Here is a 15,684-nt window from a genome sequence, read left to right on the forward strand (position 1 = left end):
TGGTGTTCTGAACAGTTATTACACACTGATTTGCAAAAAATGTTTCAGTTCCCTCTGGCAAGGAGCTTATACACGTTTAGCTCTCAGACATCTATATTTAGTGATTTTGAGTGAACAGTCCTGTGAGTTAGCATATTCTTTACAAATAAAAGAAATCAGCGAAATTACTACTTACCCATAAAAAATTGTAGTGCAACATTGTCTACCAGAATATGGTCCAGAGGGACTGTGCAAAGTTTTCCAAAGTTTGCTGCCAGTTTCACAGTATCTATTTCCTGTAAGACACAGTTCAGTGGGTTCATAGGCTTTTTTTTTTTAATTAGCTTGTAAAACTTATACTAACCACAAGACAGATGAAATAAAAAATAATTTACAATACAAATAATAAAGCAGCCTCTCCATGGTTGGTTATTTTCACGATCCCTAATAAGTGAAGATCTAGATCATAAGGTCATGTTCTCATAACTATTTGCCTTCAACATGGATTATTTCTACTACATGGGAAACTGATTTTAAACATTGTTGTTCATGTAACACTACACAGATCAAATTAACCCCAAATCCCTCACCAACAGTGACAGTAGCATGAAAATGAATTAACAGGATGAACTAATTTCAGCATTTAACGGGGTGCATGTCACCACAACTTAAATTAATCTCTGCCCAACTTTCTTCTGTCAATATAACATCTTGGTATTACAGTAATGATTCTGGGTCCAGTTGAAGAATACTTAATCATTTTAACAGTCAATATGCACCAGACTACATTATCTTGGAGCCACATCTAGGTCCAATTAAGAGAGTCAAGAAGCTAAGCAAAATCAAACATACAGACTCTGCCAACCTTAAAATACAAAACAATATATAAAATAAGCAAACAAAATAAGAGGTTCACAAACTTAGCATCCAGTTTGCCTGAGGCTTTTCATTGAACTAAATAGGTAAGTATGTCTAACAAAAGGCAATACACAGAGTCTACAAGTTGTGGCGAAATTATCAGTGAGTGGTACCTTTACCAGCAAGAAGAGAGAGCTTTGCCAAAGACTAAGCTTGAAGCCCACAAGGTATGCACTGGGGCAGCAAAAAACAAACTGAATCTAGGTGTATAAATACAAAGCTGCTTTGCATCTATGTAACATTTTGGTATAACTCTTGTATTGAGAGGGTAAGAATAGTTTAAGATGTACTGACATATTTAAACTACTAAAGCCAGAATCCAAAAAAACTCTAAATATGTTAACCTCTAGAAATTTTTTCTGTACTTAAACTGCAAATACCACACTAACTACAGTTAATATATATATATGTAAAGTTTTATAATATATTGGCTATAACTGCATGTTTCAAGCTGTGTTTCAAAACACAATTGAAAACCAGACCGAACTAGTAAGTCACTTGAAACTTCACTCTTTTGGAACTAAAAAAAAAATTTGTAAACACTTACTTTTCCTGACTGCAACCTCTGAATTCTTGAATCACATACTTTAATAACATATAATAAACTGTTTATTTGATTTTTTATAGTGTTGATATCTGAAAGCAAAAACAAAGAGGATTAAGCAATACAGATAAGTAAATAAACTCTTTTTCTGAAATGCTCTAAAAATGCACAAAAACTGACACACATACAAAACACATCAGCCCTAAAGAGAAGAGGGGTTTTTTTCAGTTTTAATACCTTACTGATAAAACTGAACAGGAAGAAATATTCTTCTCTTTCGCTTTTTAGATTAACTGTTAACTGACTACCCAATACTAAAGTATTACTGAAATTCAAAAGCACCAGTCAGGCAAGTTCCAATTCAGTGGAAGTATACATAGCTAACCAATTAGTCTATATACTAAAAAGAAAAAAAACAAACCAAAACAAAAACAAAACAAAACAAAAAAAAACAAACCACCAAACCCAAACAAACCAACAGCCAAAACTCCAACCCAACAAGAATAACAACTTGTTAGTATTTGCACTTCATATTTTGTAAAATAATATAGCACTAACCATCTCCGGCTGTATCTAGAGATCGAAGATACTGAAGTTCTTCACTTGCTTTATCTTTCACTGCTTCCAACTCTCCTATATTATCACTTAATTTAATAATATTCATAAAGGCCTCATAGTTACAGTTGGAATCACGAATCTGGAACAGTAAGTTTTATAGTATAAATAATGCAAAACAGCTAAAAGCATGACATGATTTTTCATTAAGTGAATTATTTTGATACAGCACTGTGCAGCATCATTTTGAAAACATTTCAATACTTCTGAACCTTCCTTTTGGTACTAAAATTTTACATGGACTAAGGAAGCAGCAGCATGTGCAATCAAAACCTATTTCGCACCATAATTTTCTGTTTTCAAGAAGTACAAAGACACACGGAAATCCATCAGCCTACTTAATGAAGATCTTGTCCAAAATCCCATCAACCTTCTTCTGTTCTTACCCACCTCCTTAGCTAAATAGGCAGAAACTGGTTAGACCACTGAAAAGGTTCCAGCTTTGCCAAATGTACATGCTCCCAATGTAATGCTTTCTTAAGATACAGAATTACAAAAAGAATGAACACATTCTACAATGTAATCATAACCTACTGGGGAAAAAAGGGAAAATAAAAAAGGATATTACTCAATATCCTCTCTGAAACCCTAATTCAGATACCCTTCATAAATACTGTTAAGCTATTTTAATACATACTGCTTTCCCAGTATTGGCATAGAAGGAACCTGCTCAAGAGACTCAGGAATTTGTGCAAGTCCAGGAAGCCTGCTGTGCAACCAGGATCACTGGAAACTGTGTCGTAAATGCCATGGGGAGATCAGGGGAAGGTTGGAAGCTTTACAGCATGTGCATGCAGGTGCAGAGGGTTTATAAACATTCACTTTGCTATGGAAATGCAATTCTTGGTCTGTACTGCAGAAGTGCACTGACACGAGTTGCACAGAACAGAAAGAATGAAGACTGGATACCTTTGACCAAAGCTAATAGAATATCTTCCTAGATTTTAAATAGTACTAGCAATACTTGAAATTCAAACATTTTGTAGAAACTTGAATTTCACACTGAAGGGAGACAAGTTTAGATTAACTTCCAATTTTACTGCAAGATAATTAGTATCAAACTGTAGTGTGCCTAGAAACATGGAATTAAACTTCTTATTTTCAGAAACTGAAAATTTTCATTCAAATCTGATTTTATGTCAAAGGTTCCACAAGGAGCTAGAATTTATTTCAGTCATCTCTACTTCTGACCTTAATTTCTGCTGCAATCTTCATTTCATAAGACTGCTATTAAATTTCTGAAAGCATTTATTCTTCCTTATCTTTCCCCCAGCACATTTACTTCCTTGTCTCAGAAAGCAATTATGAAAATTAGTATTTGGGACATCACCATCATAACAGAAAGCTTTACAAAAAACTCAGGATTCTATCTTTGGATGCAGCCGGGGGCAGTACTCAGTAAATAAAGAATGAGGCCAAGTTACAAATAAAGAACATGCGTAGGAGGAAAGGGGAAACAAAAATTGAAAAGCTTAGTCCATATGAGCAGCAGTATTTTTTATTAAATCTAGGTTCCTGCAGAAAAGCAGCATGCAAACTTTTACACGAAATGGAAGTGGCTGGAGTGAGAGGAACATTATACACATACACCTGAATTCATTCCATGCACAAGAACTTTGACACTGAAATCCAAGGGTGTTTTCAGCATAGTAATTGAACGCACTCTGTAAGACTAAAATATATGAATAAAAGTAGAGAGAACTTGGGGGAAGGCGGGGGGGGGGGAATAAACTTGATTCATGACCTATAAAGGATAGTAAACTATGAGTAAGTTTTAACTTGCTTTGCAAAAAATCAGTAACATGAATTAAAGTGTGAATATTCTATTTATGTTAATTTTACTTTATAGTAGTACTTTTAAATGTTGGAGTGGGGAGTTGCAGGTGCATTGGAGAGATATCAAAGTAAAGAGTTCATTTCTTCCCACTCAGTTAAATTATTAACTGTTTCCACAAATATCCCTAAACCAATTACCCTGAGATGCCTTAGCAGAAGCAAAAAAAACCCCAATCTTACTACTTGTCATTCTGGAGGCCTCTTAAGCTTTAAAGGACACATTATAAAAATAGTCAAGGAAAAAAACCTTCCACAGTTACTGCCATACTTCCTGAACAGCTAAGTAAATCCATCAGGAGACTCAACTTTACACTTCGTCATTTATCTGTTCTCAGTCAAGCAACTTCTGCCTAACCAACACAACCATATACAGATAATACAGACAGATTGTGAATGTGTGTGTACACATATATATATTTTTATATCAATACATATGTTAACATAGCAGCTGTAAGTTCATCATCTCTGCTGATACATCCATTGATAATTCTTCTACTATATATCTATCTGCCATGATTACAGGGAACACAAAGCTCTATATGAAAATAGTCTAGAAATATCACTCATTTTAAACATTATAAATCTTACCATCCATATGACATACTGATTAATATAATCAGGATCACTGAGCTGGTTTATTAATGGAAGAAGAATTCCTCGGGAGAGGATTTCCTGAAAAACAAAATGTAACAACTCATTTTATACATTTATTCATAAAGCTAATATAACTGCAACAATGTAGCCTGCGTAGAGACTAAGTAAAAAATTATTAAAACGTTCAGTAGGCACTAGCACATTCCCTTCCAATTAACATTAGATAATGTTAACACCTCAAGAAAAACAACATCCGTTTTATTATGGTTCTTTAATGTTGCTAGAGGTAAAAGAAACTTGAAAAACATTTCACACAAACAGTTCTCCGATATTATTACGTATCAGGATTGTACTGCATTTAAAATAACCTAATATTACATCAATTTTACAAAATAAGATAAGCAGTTCAGATTTTTTTTTTAATGACACTAAACCAAAGAGTTGGGATGTACTTACCCTGACAAAGTATCGCATGATCTTGTTCTGGAAGTCTCCAGGAGGTAGCAATATATACAGTAAAACCTCACACAGATCCCTTAGGAATCCTAGGGAGGGAGGAAAAAAACCCCCTCAGCACAATTATATACGACGTTATTCCACATCTTACCTGATATCATAAAAACCAACAGATAAATCCTTAAAATTAAATTCAAATATACAGTCATATATATTCTTACAGTCCAAGTATCACAGTAACACCTTTCAGACTGGATATAAACTGCATTGATGTTAGAATCTGAGACAGGTCTTGGTCTCAAAACCAAGACAAAAGAAAACCAAATCCCAAGAAACAAAGAACTCCAATGTATTTTCCTTATTTAACATATGGAGATGATTCTTCCCCTCCTTCACACTTTGCCCAAAAGGATAACTGATTTTTTTAAATGAAGACTACAGAGTAGTCATAAGGAAGGCAGATTTAACAAAAAGCAGTGAGAATACACAAAGCCATCCACTGCCTTTCAGGCATATTTCTATCTATCATATCTATCTCTAACATATTTCTATCTTAAAGTTTCTCCAAAGAAAAGAGGAATAGCTACATATGTACATACCTTTTTATAATTTATAGCAGTAATATGCACAAATTAGAAAATATAAATTAGGAAATTTAAAATATACATGTAAAGTAGATAATCGCACTTTGAAAGTCACATGTTAAGATTTCAGTATATTTCATATTGTGAACACAATTGTTAGTGTTTTCATTTAGTCTGCTATACTAAAAGTAACTACAGTAGATAATATTGAGAGACCTTCTTCATCTTTGGGAGAAGTGCAGACTAGATCACGACAGACTTCTTTTTCCATTTCAACTTCAACCTCAAAGAATGTATCTACAAGTTCCTCAGCTTGATCTATACAAAAGAAAATAAAAAGAAACATATTTTTTTGTAAAGATTAGAAACTTGAGAGTAAACTTGAATTATAAAGCTAACTGTATTTCACACATGTAAGATACTTGCCTACTTAGACTCAAATAAAAAAATCTTTACATCATTATGTTACCTTTCATCTGATCGCCTTTCTCTGCTATTCTTTGCTGAGCTTTTCTGAAAACTCGAAGATGAGTGCCAAAGTCATCAACAAGTCGTGTAGTGAAATAAGGCTGCCAGTCTGTTTCCTTTGACCTATCGGAAAAGGACATGCATGAAAATTAATTGCTTTATCCTGAATGCAAAGAACAACAATAAATATCTACTTATCCTTTCTCTCTGCCAAAAACCACACTGACAGTAAACATGGAAAAGCAAATAAATAAATCTGTTTCCCAATTGCCTATCCACTCAAAACAAATCAAATATTGTAAAATACAACAGCACCACATTAATATTTATGCTTGAATTAGTCAACTTTAGTATCTGGAATACTGTTCTGATTCATGACATTGTCAAATATATGTGAAAAATCTTGATGTAAACAGTCTACAACCTAAAACTACAATACTGCCCGGGTCTTTTTCAACCATACTTCCTGTTGTTTTGGAAGGCACCGAAACAAAATAATTTTCTTCTGAATTTGCAGTATATGCATGAGTGAAAACACATACGTTTCTCTTGAAACTACAAGTGATCTAATATTATCAACAACTGGTTGAGCAAACTTGTGTAAGAGGTAATTTTTGTGCATCTCCAACAATGTACACAGGTTAGTTATAAGAAAATAGTCACAATAGATTTTTACATAACTACTTCCTCAGTGGTATGAAGAAGATGCAGAGAGATTCCTATGATATGCATGCCTTACTAGCCAAACTGAAAAGGCAAATGAAGCTCAATGTTAGTGATGGCTTTACTCTGCACTAAGTATTCCACTGAATATTCCACCTGAATTCTCTCTACGTTGTTATAGCAGAATCCTTCTACAACACTTCTTTTTCTGTGTTCATTCTCTCACCTGCTCTTTCTTCTCTCAACGAGAGAGAAAGGGATAAGGAACTCTGGAAGAGAGGGAAGCCTATTGCAAAACCTAGACGTGGAAATAAGAAGCAGAGCTGTCCCAAAGGGCAGTCAATCAAAACCATCCGCACAATCAACAAAACACACAACAGCACTAGGTGGCAGCATTACATCAGTCTCCCAAATTTGCAACTAACAATGAAAAAAAAAAAACAAAAACCCAGCCAACCCCACAATAACTCACTGTATTAATTCTCTCCAGAAGCTCACCGGGTATATGAAATTAAGAGGTGATGGTACTAAGACTGCTACAGCTATATCCAACTACAGTCATTATACTATATCATTTTCTCTGAATAACAGCAATTGCTGCAGCCCTGTGAAACCCATTGTACAGAACAATACAACTGCACAGGACTAGTAGCTATTTTTGAAGAGCTATAGTACTGTGGGGAAAAAAAATACAATCAAATTTGCTATAACTTGACTTGCTTTGACACAAACCCAGTGCTTGATACTGTTCAATGAAGTAACTCTGCCAAACTGACAAAAACACTGAAGCCAGGTCCATTTCATGTAAGCATTGCTGCAATGTACATTTCATTTAGCCTAAGTTTTCACTATTTCCAACACTATTTCCTAGGATTTCCATTATTTCTCAGTAAGATTTTATTATAATTAATTTTTCCCCAGCTTAAACCTAGCTCTCAATTTCAGACCTTGCCAGAAAACAACAGTGATATATGTTTCCAAGTCAACAGAGGAAGGGACAGCAACTCCTCAAAACTGCTAAGTTTATTTAGGTGACCCACAAACACTTCTGAAGAGAAAACAGACAACGCTCAGCATAGTGGATGAATACCCGAAATCAAACCTAACAAATGAGTAGACAGATAAAAAGGCATGTGGTACTTCGGCTGAGAAACCAGCCATACTAAAGACGATAAATAATTTCCCAGACAAATTTCCTGACTTCCTACTACTGAAACAGCAGAAAAAACATGGGACAATTAACAAACTATCCATTTGTTCTGAATCAACCCTGATTTAAAAAAAATTTACACACATGTCATATCATTTTGACCCCCAGACTACTACTCCTTTAAAAATACTCATTGTTTTTACATATTGAGGCACAATACCACTTTAAAAAAAGTTATCTGAGTTGATACAGATGTTTGAATTAAAGGCTTTCAGATTGACTTCCCTTGGGAATAGCCCTGCTATTTATATGAAACAGACTTGCATATAAAAAGACGATGATTCCTGCAACTCCATGCTTAAGTTGCAGGAAAAAAAGCTATTCAGTAATTTTAGACATTAATCTAAATTTTGAAAAGGCCATTTTGCAAAAGACCAGGACTACAAGGATCGTCTCCATTCATTCCTTAAGGGATCAGCAGAAGACTGTAGTTCTTAGATTATGAACTTAAAATTTTACATGTTCTTTCTATAAAATCCTCTGAACTATGCTGATAGATGAACTCAATCATTTATCTACTACCATGCAACCCACAGAGGTATGTGTCCACTTGTTTAGACAGTGTGTTGACATAAATACAGATAATCTTACCTGGCAGAAAACTGAACAAGTGCATACTGAAGAGCCTGCCTGATTTCCAGAAGGAACGATTCATCATCACTTAGTGTGTAATACCAATACTGCACATAGTCTCTCAGAGAAAACTGGATTACCTGAAACCAGAAGGGAAAAATATAAAGATGCACTAATGAACACAAGACAACAAAATACAGCTTCTTGTGCCTGATAATACAACAGCAACCATCTTAAAAGATTAACATAGTGAACCATACTCCCCTACCCTTATGAAATTGTGAGTGAAACAATGCAACTTACACAATACTCTTAAATATGATAGAATTTCTCCACTTCTATTTGTGTCTCAAGTACTTAGATACCACAGTTACTACTTGGGGGGGGGTGTGGAGTGGGTCAGGTTACATAGTCCTGGTTAGAACTTACCTGCTGCAAAGGCTCATCAATTATATTCGCACCTGTCAGTCTTCTGTCAATCTTAATTGGTCTGGCTTCACGTTTCATTTCTTCTATGCACTTGAAAGAGATTAGGAAATGTAACTCTGCAGGTTTTAGCTATAATTAGGAATCAGCTCTACTGTTTATGATATATATATATATATACACACACACACACTTCCAGTAATGATTTTATGATAATAGGGAAAATGTATAGAGTCGTAAAGATATAATCATAGCATCATAGAATGGTTTGGGTTGGAAGGGGCCATTAAAAGTCAGCTAGTACAACCCAATGCAACAAGCAAGGACATCATCAACTAGATCAGGTTGCTGAGAGTCCTGTCCAATCCCATCTTGAATGTTTCTAGGGACTGGACATCTACCACCTCTCTGAGCAACAATATCACTATATAGTAAATAATGGTGAGGAACTAACCTGAAAACCTACTTCTTACCTGCTTACTGTAAAGGAGCAAGCTTGCTAAAATACTAGATCAGAAGGAAACAATGCAATTGTTCAGTTGTTTGGGGTTTTTTCTGTCAATTTCTTCACCCATTTCAGTTTATTCTATATGCCAGAAAATAAATTACTCTTTTGTACCATCACCACCTGGCAGATGAGTCTTTAAAATGTAATTGATGAGGGGGTAAAAAATTATCTTATAGACGGATGTGCAACTCAGAGCAGTTAACTCCAATAACAACTTCATTGGAGCTGACTTTTGGCAAGTGAGATACTGAAAAAGAATACCCTTTATCAGTGCTTCTCTGAGTGGATTAACGCAGTGTCATTCTACAAACTTAAGAAATCTGCAATAAATCCCTTTATTTCACAGAAATAACAACCCAACAACCTGCACTATTGTTCAAAATAAATGAAGTTATTTTATTCTTTGATCTAGAGAGAAAGTTATGACTGCACTGGAAACACAGAAGAACTGCCAAAAACCATAAATGAAAATATTATAAACCATATGGCCAGTATTTCTATTTTACATGACTCTCCCTAAGTAGCTTTCATTCAAACCTGTTAACAGTGACCGGCAGTGAAATAGCTGAGGCCAGAAAACATTCCTCCTCCTTCTACTTAACCAATTCTGTATCACAATGCAAAAGTAGTATTTTGTTGGAAAAATCTGTATATTTTTAAACTTTGAAGACAAGGGGACAGTTCAACGCTACTTTAATAGGAATAATGTTGACTCATTCAAACAATACTCCAACTGTATACTAATGAATTTGTAAAATATTTTGTCTTGACAGTGTTAAAATTACCAAAACAATACAGAATGGCATGTTTAAATACTTTTACTAAGCACAGCATAGCTCAAATTGTCAAAAAAATTGTTAGAAGACTAAATTGTAAAATTTTACAATTTTTAAATTGCAAAAATTGTTTGAAGTTTGAGAACTGCATGCATAGAGCCACATCTGGAAACACACAAGAAAAACAGCCACAAAAAGAAAAAAAGCAGTAACAGATATTTTTAAAGTCCTTTCTTGAAACTATGCTAGGTTACTGTTAATATATGAAAAATGCCTCATTTGGACTGTGCCACTATTTCCCAAATTGCATACTTGCAGTCACAGACTTTCATGAGTGCACAAGACACAGAGGACTTACATGCCTGTAGCAAATCCGTAACATAGTACATGACCAACTGACCCAAAATAAAGAGATTCAGAGACTAGTCAGTCTCAAATATGCAACTAGTACTCCTAAATTATCACTCTTACCCTACAGTAATTTGGCAACGAGGTACCCTTGCCTACAGAAACTCGACGTCTTTTGGATGAAGCGTAAGAGACATGAATTATAACAACTGAACATTCCACACTTCTGTTAAAGTTTGGCTGAATCTGTAACTTTAATTGAAAATAGCATTCCAGTAAACAGTTCAGAAGGCTCTAAATTTTAATATAAAACTGCAGACGACTGTATCTTATAAAGCCAGTACATTATGTCATCATTGAGTACACCCCTGCCACAAAAGTTACACAAAACAGATTTTCAAAAAGAAAAGCAAGTCTAACCCTAATTTTTAAACCTCCATGCGTGTATGCAAGCAAACAAACAAAAAATAGCAAAAAAAGTATTTAATCTTCTATCAAACTTAAGATAACTATTTCTCCTTACTGTGAGGCATTCGTTAAATATTCACCAGTAAGTATAATAAATGGCAACCAAGGAAACCTATCAGCACCAAATCCTATGTCGTAATTTATAGTCTGGTAATTCTACGCAATATTTCACTCCACAACTTTCAAACTTATAACATGAAACTTATAACCGATTTCCTTAAAATCAAGCATCTGAACATTCACCATAGCCTAAAAAATCCCCAAACAACAAAAACATCTACAATCAATAAAACTTTGACTGCCTTTGGGGAAAAGAGCTTCTTATAAAGAACCTATATCATCAGATTACTTCTCAAAAAACAGTATCACAAAATAATTTCATAGCAACGCAAATTCAGTTCATACTTGGATCATGGAAGCAGCATAACCTATACACTAGCCACTTGAAAGAGCATTTGTTGTTCAAGACCACTTAGGGCCACAACGGTTTTAAACATGAAAAATATTTCAAGTTAAAAATATTACTTTCCAAAAAGATAACTCAGCAGACGTTTAATACAGAAATGGCAAATATCTGTATTAAATTCAGAATTTAATTCCAAGCAAACTATACGTTTGATTTTGGCTAGGACTCGTCTCTTCTTGCATTGCTACTGAAAAGCTCTGCTAAACTACCTAATGTTATTTTAACACAGTGGCAAAAAAGAAATACAAAACACTATTGCAGAAGACAGATTTTACTTGGAAAACAACTTCAAATAGAATTTGATAAGCCAGCTAAAAGTAAGTACCTTTGTACTACACAACTTAAATCCAGAGATCAGCCAAGACAGGTCAGTTGAGAAAAGTGATGTGTCAATAATCCACACTCAAATCAGAAGTCAAACTACTGAATTTGCAAGGATTATACAAAAAACCCAACAACCAAACCACAACATATTATTCTTTCATTTAACCAGAGCATACATATGTACTAAGCTCAAAAAGTAACAATAGCATGAAAAAAAAGTTTCAGCAATGTAGAGGAAATTTAAAAGACACAAAACCTTCCAGTAAATGTGCTTTCAAAACATGAGTAATAAGCAATACTCCACAATCCATTTAAGCACTAATGTCTATATAGCACCAAGAACCTTAGTCCCCCAAAATGAGGTTTCATTAGCAGAATAGAATCATTATGCGGTTGCTGACTTGCCCTTTTTCAGCCTTAAACTACATATTTTTCATTTGGACCAGTGACATTACTTTATGGTTTATTTTATACTTAAGCTCCAGATTTATCTCAACAGACTGAAAACCTAAGTGAAAAGGCCACTTACCAATTGAGCTATGAACCATTGACAAAAAAAGGTCTATGATTAGAAAACATACTGCTGAATCACAAAATAAATTTCTATGTGCTACAGATAAGAAAGTTAAACACACACACCCTTTCACAGACAACATGAATTGTAATGACCTGACAGCTAAGAAAGGGCAGGACATTTCAGTAAAAACAGTTGTGAGATTAAATGTAACATAACTAGCAACCTTTGGGTTAAAGTACTTTCTCTATTCCAATGACTGCAAATGGATTAGGCCAGGATATATCTAAACTTCTGAGTTGCCAAGATATACCGGTTCATAAACCAGGAATTCCTAGAAATTCTACTTATTGGCTATTACAAATTTGGAAGGGGGATGACACTACTGCTCCACATTTATCTATGAATTTCCAGGACTTTTGCTTGGTCTTAAAGACAGCCAAAGCTAGTAACTTCTACACCCCTGAAGTACGGTAAATCTAGACTTTATTACAGTTTCAACTTCTTAGGCAAGCAACTTTGACACAAACAACTGAAAGAATCAAAACTGGAGAGACTACAGATCCAGTGATGGAAGAATCCTAAATAATCAAGACAATCTTACAAGAAAAGGCAAGGAGGAGCTACCACTCCCACCAAAAAAACCCAACACGCACAGGGAGTCTATAAAGTAATGGTTTTGCAATTCCCTCTCAGATAATATTAGCCAATCACATCTTAAATCATTTCTCACAATGAAGCCAGAAACAATACTTGAAACAAACAAGCTTTCCATAATGCTTAAAACCCCCTGTATTTCAAAAAGGAAAAATCTTGCATTTCACTTGCAGATTGCAGCTGACTCAAAACATAAAAGCAGGCTCTTTTACCCTGGGAAATGGGTACAGTCCTTAGATTAACACTGATTAGCAGCATCATTCTAACATTCGAAGTTATTAAATCTGATCTGTAATTTAAAAAACAGTAAGCTCTCCTTACCTTAGGGATCCCAACCGATGTACAAGGAAGAAACGAATGTTCACACTGCTCAAGGTATTTTTCTGAGTTGCTTTTTCCAAATAAAAGAGTAACCACAAAACCCCTAAAATGAAAAAGAAATACCAGGCAGAACAAGTCAGCTTTTATCCCCGCTAGAAAATATTTCACAGCAAGTTATAAAATCACAATTCTCACTGTTTACTCTCCTAGTATGGTGCTCTTTCACAGTGTCACATCAAGCTCAAAACAACTGACAAAATACTAAGTATGAAGTTTCCCAGCCTTCTATTATCAGAACATAAGAATAGACTCAAGGTATAAGTCTAGAGGAAAACTGAAGTCAAACCCAAGCTGTTGGTTTTTTGGGGGTTGTGAATATTTTGGTGTACTGGGGTTTTCTGGTGCCTTTTTTGTTGTTTTTAATTAATTCAGCATATAAAAATCTAAATAAATGTGCTCCTGGACCATTTATTTTAAAAGAATGTTGGACCAGAAATGCATTAACTTCTTCCCTCACAATTCTACACTGATATTTAAATTATGACTTATAGTTAGGCAGAACAGCAGTTAACTTTATTATTGTTTTCTTTATGATATAATGAAAGGCATAAGGGGGAAAAAACAACCCTTACAAGAAGTTCAACCTTGTTACGACAGCAGTAATTTATTTACGGGTTATGACACTAGGATACAAAAACACAAACATAAAGCTGATTTTACTAAGAAATAGATAAAAACCTAAAGGCTGTGCCAATTGTAGCACAACCAAAGCATGTAGCCTTTGAAAAGTCAAGCATTTAAAAAAAAAAAAAAAAAAGAATATGGAGTTACTGCTGCTCTGACTAGCCTTATGATGGCTAAATATGCATAGATTTTTACACAAATTTCAAAGCGTTCAATATAAAGGCCAGCTAAACAACATTTGTGACCACAGGGACACACAAAGTTATTTCAGGGTTGAAATGTGCTGAAGTAATACATTCTTTTGATATATATTGCTGTTGATATACGATACTCTTATTTATATGATTAGAATAAAATTGCTAACCAAGCTAAAATACACCATTTGAAGGTTTTGATTCCCAAGCCGGGAATCAGCCTATGTACTCCAGAGGTTCAGTAATTCAGAAGCAGGGAGATGGTCATTCATACCTGAACAACTCCAGGACAAAAACAAGATGACCAAAAAAAACCTACACAGAATTATTATCAGTAACTTGATAATACATAGTTAAATTACACTTGATACTCCGATTTCCTTATGGCCATCTTTATCTCCCAGCCACATATACTTTCTACATACACGGACAAAAAATAAAATCAGGTCTAATTGCTCTTCTGTTTCAGATACTTCTAGACAGCTTTAAAATCGTAACACCAGTGATGCTAGTAGCACCATAATTAAGTTCAAGGACAAAAACTTGCTCAGAAAGATCTCAGTATTAGTTTCAGTATGCTTAAAAGTTAACTAATGGTTTGAGATGGGATGTTTTGTTGGGGTTTTTTAACTATTAAAAAGTTGGGGTTTTCTTTTTGTTACCTATTTTCTATTAGAAACTTTAGTCTTTTAAAGAAAAAAAGAGTATATCAAATGTACTTTATTTTTCTTTTTTTTAGCCTAAAATTTTTTTTTTTTTTAAAGCCTTTTAGTTTACACTTTTAACTTCAAACATATGCCAGTAACTTGGAGTCAAGGGGGAAGGCAAGGAGGGTAAAGGTGCTTATCTTCTTTTATTCAATAGGATTTAAGCCTTGGAAATAACTAGCTATAGATCATACACCTGTTGTGTCTTGAATGTGACACTTTTAAAGTTAATGACTCATTCAAAAATACTAATATTCTAATATGCTATGGTTTAAATATATGTTCATCTTCTTAGATGCCTTTATGTATTTTCATCTTTAGAAACACTAGGAGCTTCTGCCTCTATAGCAGAAATTAACATACTTTATTCTCTAGTTTAAAATCTTGTGCGCATTAGAGAAGGATACATAGCTTGACCATTCAGTGTATCTGTTAGTTAACCACAAGCTTCTAGCGTAAACGGCTAATTCATCAAGAGAATATTCAACACAGCAAGTGAGAAATCATTTTAGTCTTTTCTCTAAATGAATAGAGCAGAAAAAGGAGAAGTTTGAATTTTACTCATATTTTTGTTACTAAGTTTTTCCCAATACTAAGCTAAGACCAGCTTTTCACAGGGACAGATTAAGATCACAAAGATGAAAGATAGAAAAATGAAGACTACAGATTTACCACTTTTCCCCCCAAGTCTGAAAAGCAACAGCCTCAGCTGAATGCTTTGTGAAAGTCAAAAAGCACCCTCAGAACCACTCCCTATTCGGTCGGCAGTTAGAAACATCAACGTAGGCAGCCAGTCACATATATACAGATGTGATTAAGTATCAATATATTTTTTGATGATAGAGCAAATT

General features: G+C 34.4%; 1 protein-coding gene across 11 annotated transcripts in view; it reads right to left on the bottom strand.

Annotated features, from left to right (window-relative positions):
* The window catches only part of SNX13 (sorting nexin 13), a 66,276-nt gene that overhangs the window by 26,331 nt on the left and 24,261 nt on the right, over window positions 1–15,684 (bottom strand). For all 11 annotated transcript variants that reach the window (XR_003990543.1, XR_003990541.1, XR_003990546.1 and 8 more), the window contains 10 exons: window positions 13,249–13,351; window positions 8,870–8,959; window positions 8,459–8,580; window positions 5,996–6,117; window positions 5,743–5,844; window positions 4,943–5,031; window positions 4,481–4,564; window positions 2,000–2,138; window positions 1,445–1,533; window positions 176–275 (listed from right to left, as the gene is read on the bottom strand). Coding sequence is in view for 8 of the 11 variants with exons in the window: in XM_030479290.1 (XP_030335150.1) it covers window positions 176–275; window positions 1,445–1,533; window positions 2,000–2,138; window positions 4,481–4,564; window positions 4,943–5,031; window positions 5,743–5,844; window positions 5,996–6,117; window positions 8,459–8,580; window positions 8,870–8,959; window positions 13,249–13,351 (1,040 nt within the window). In the remaining 3 variants the exon portion in view is untranslated. The remainder of the gene's footprint in view (window positions 1–175; window positions 276–1,444; window positions 1,534–1,999; window positions 2,139–4,480; window positions 4,565–4,942; window positions 5,032–5,742; window positions 5,845–5,995; window positions 6,118–8,458; window positions 8,581–8,869; window positions 8,960–13,248; window positions 13,352–15,684) is intronic.

The sequence above is a fragment of the Strigops habroptila genome, chromosome 1 (assembly GCF_004027225.2).
Source record: "Strigops habroptila isolate Jane chromosome 1, bStrHab1.2.pri, whole genome shotgun sequence".
NCBI lineage: Eukaryota > Metazoa > Chordata > Aves > Psittaciformes > Psittacidae > Strigops > Strigops habroptila.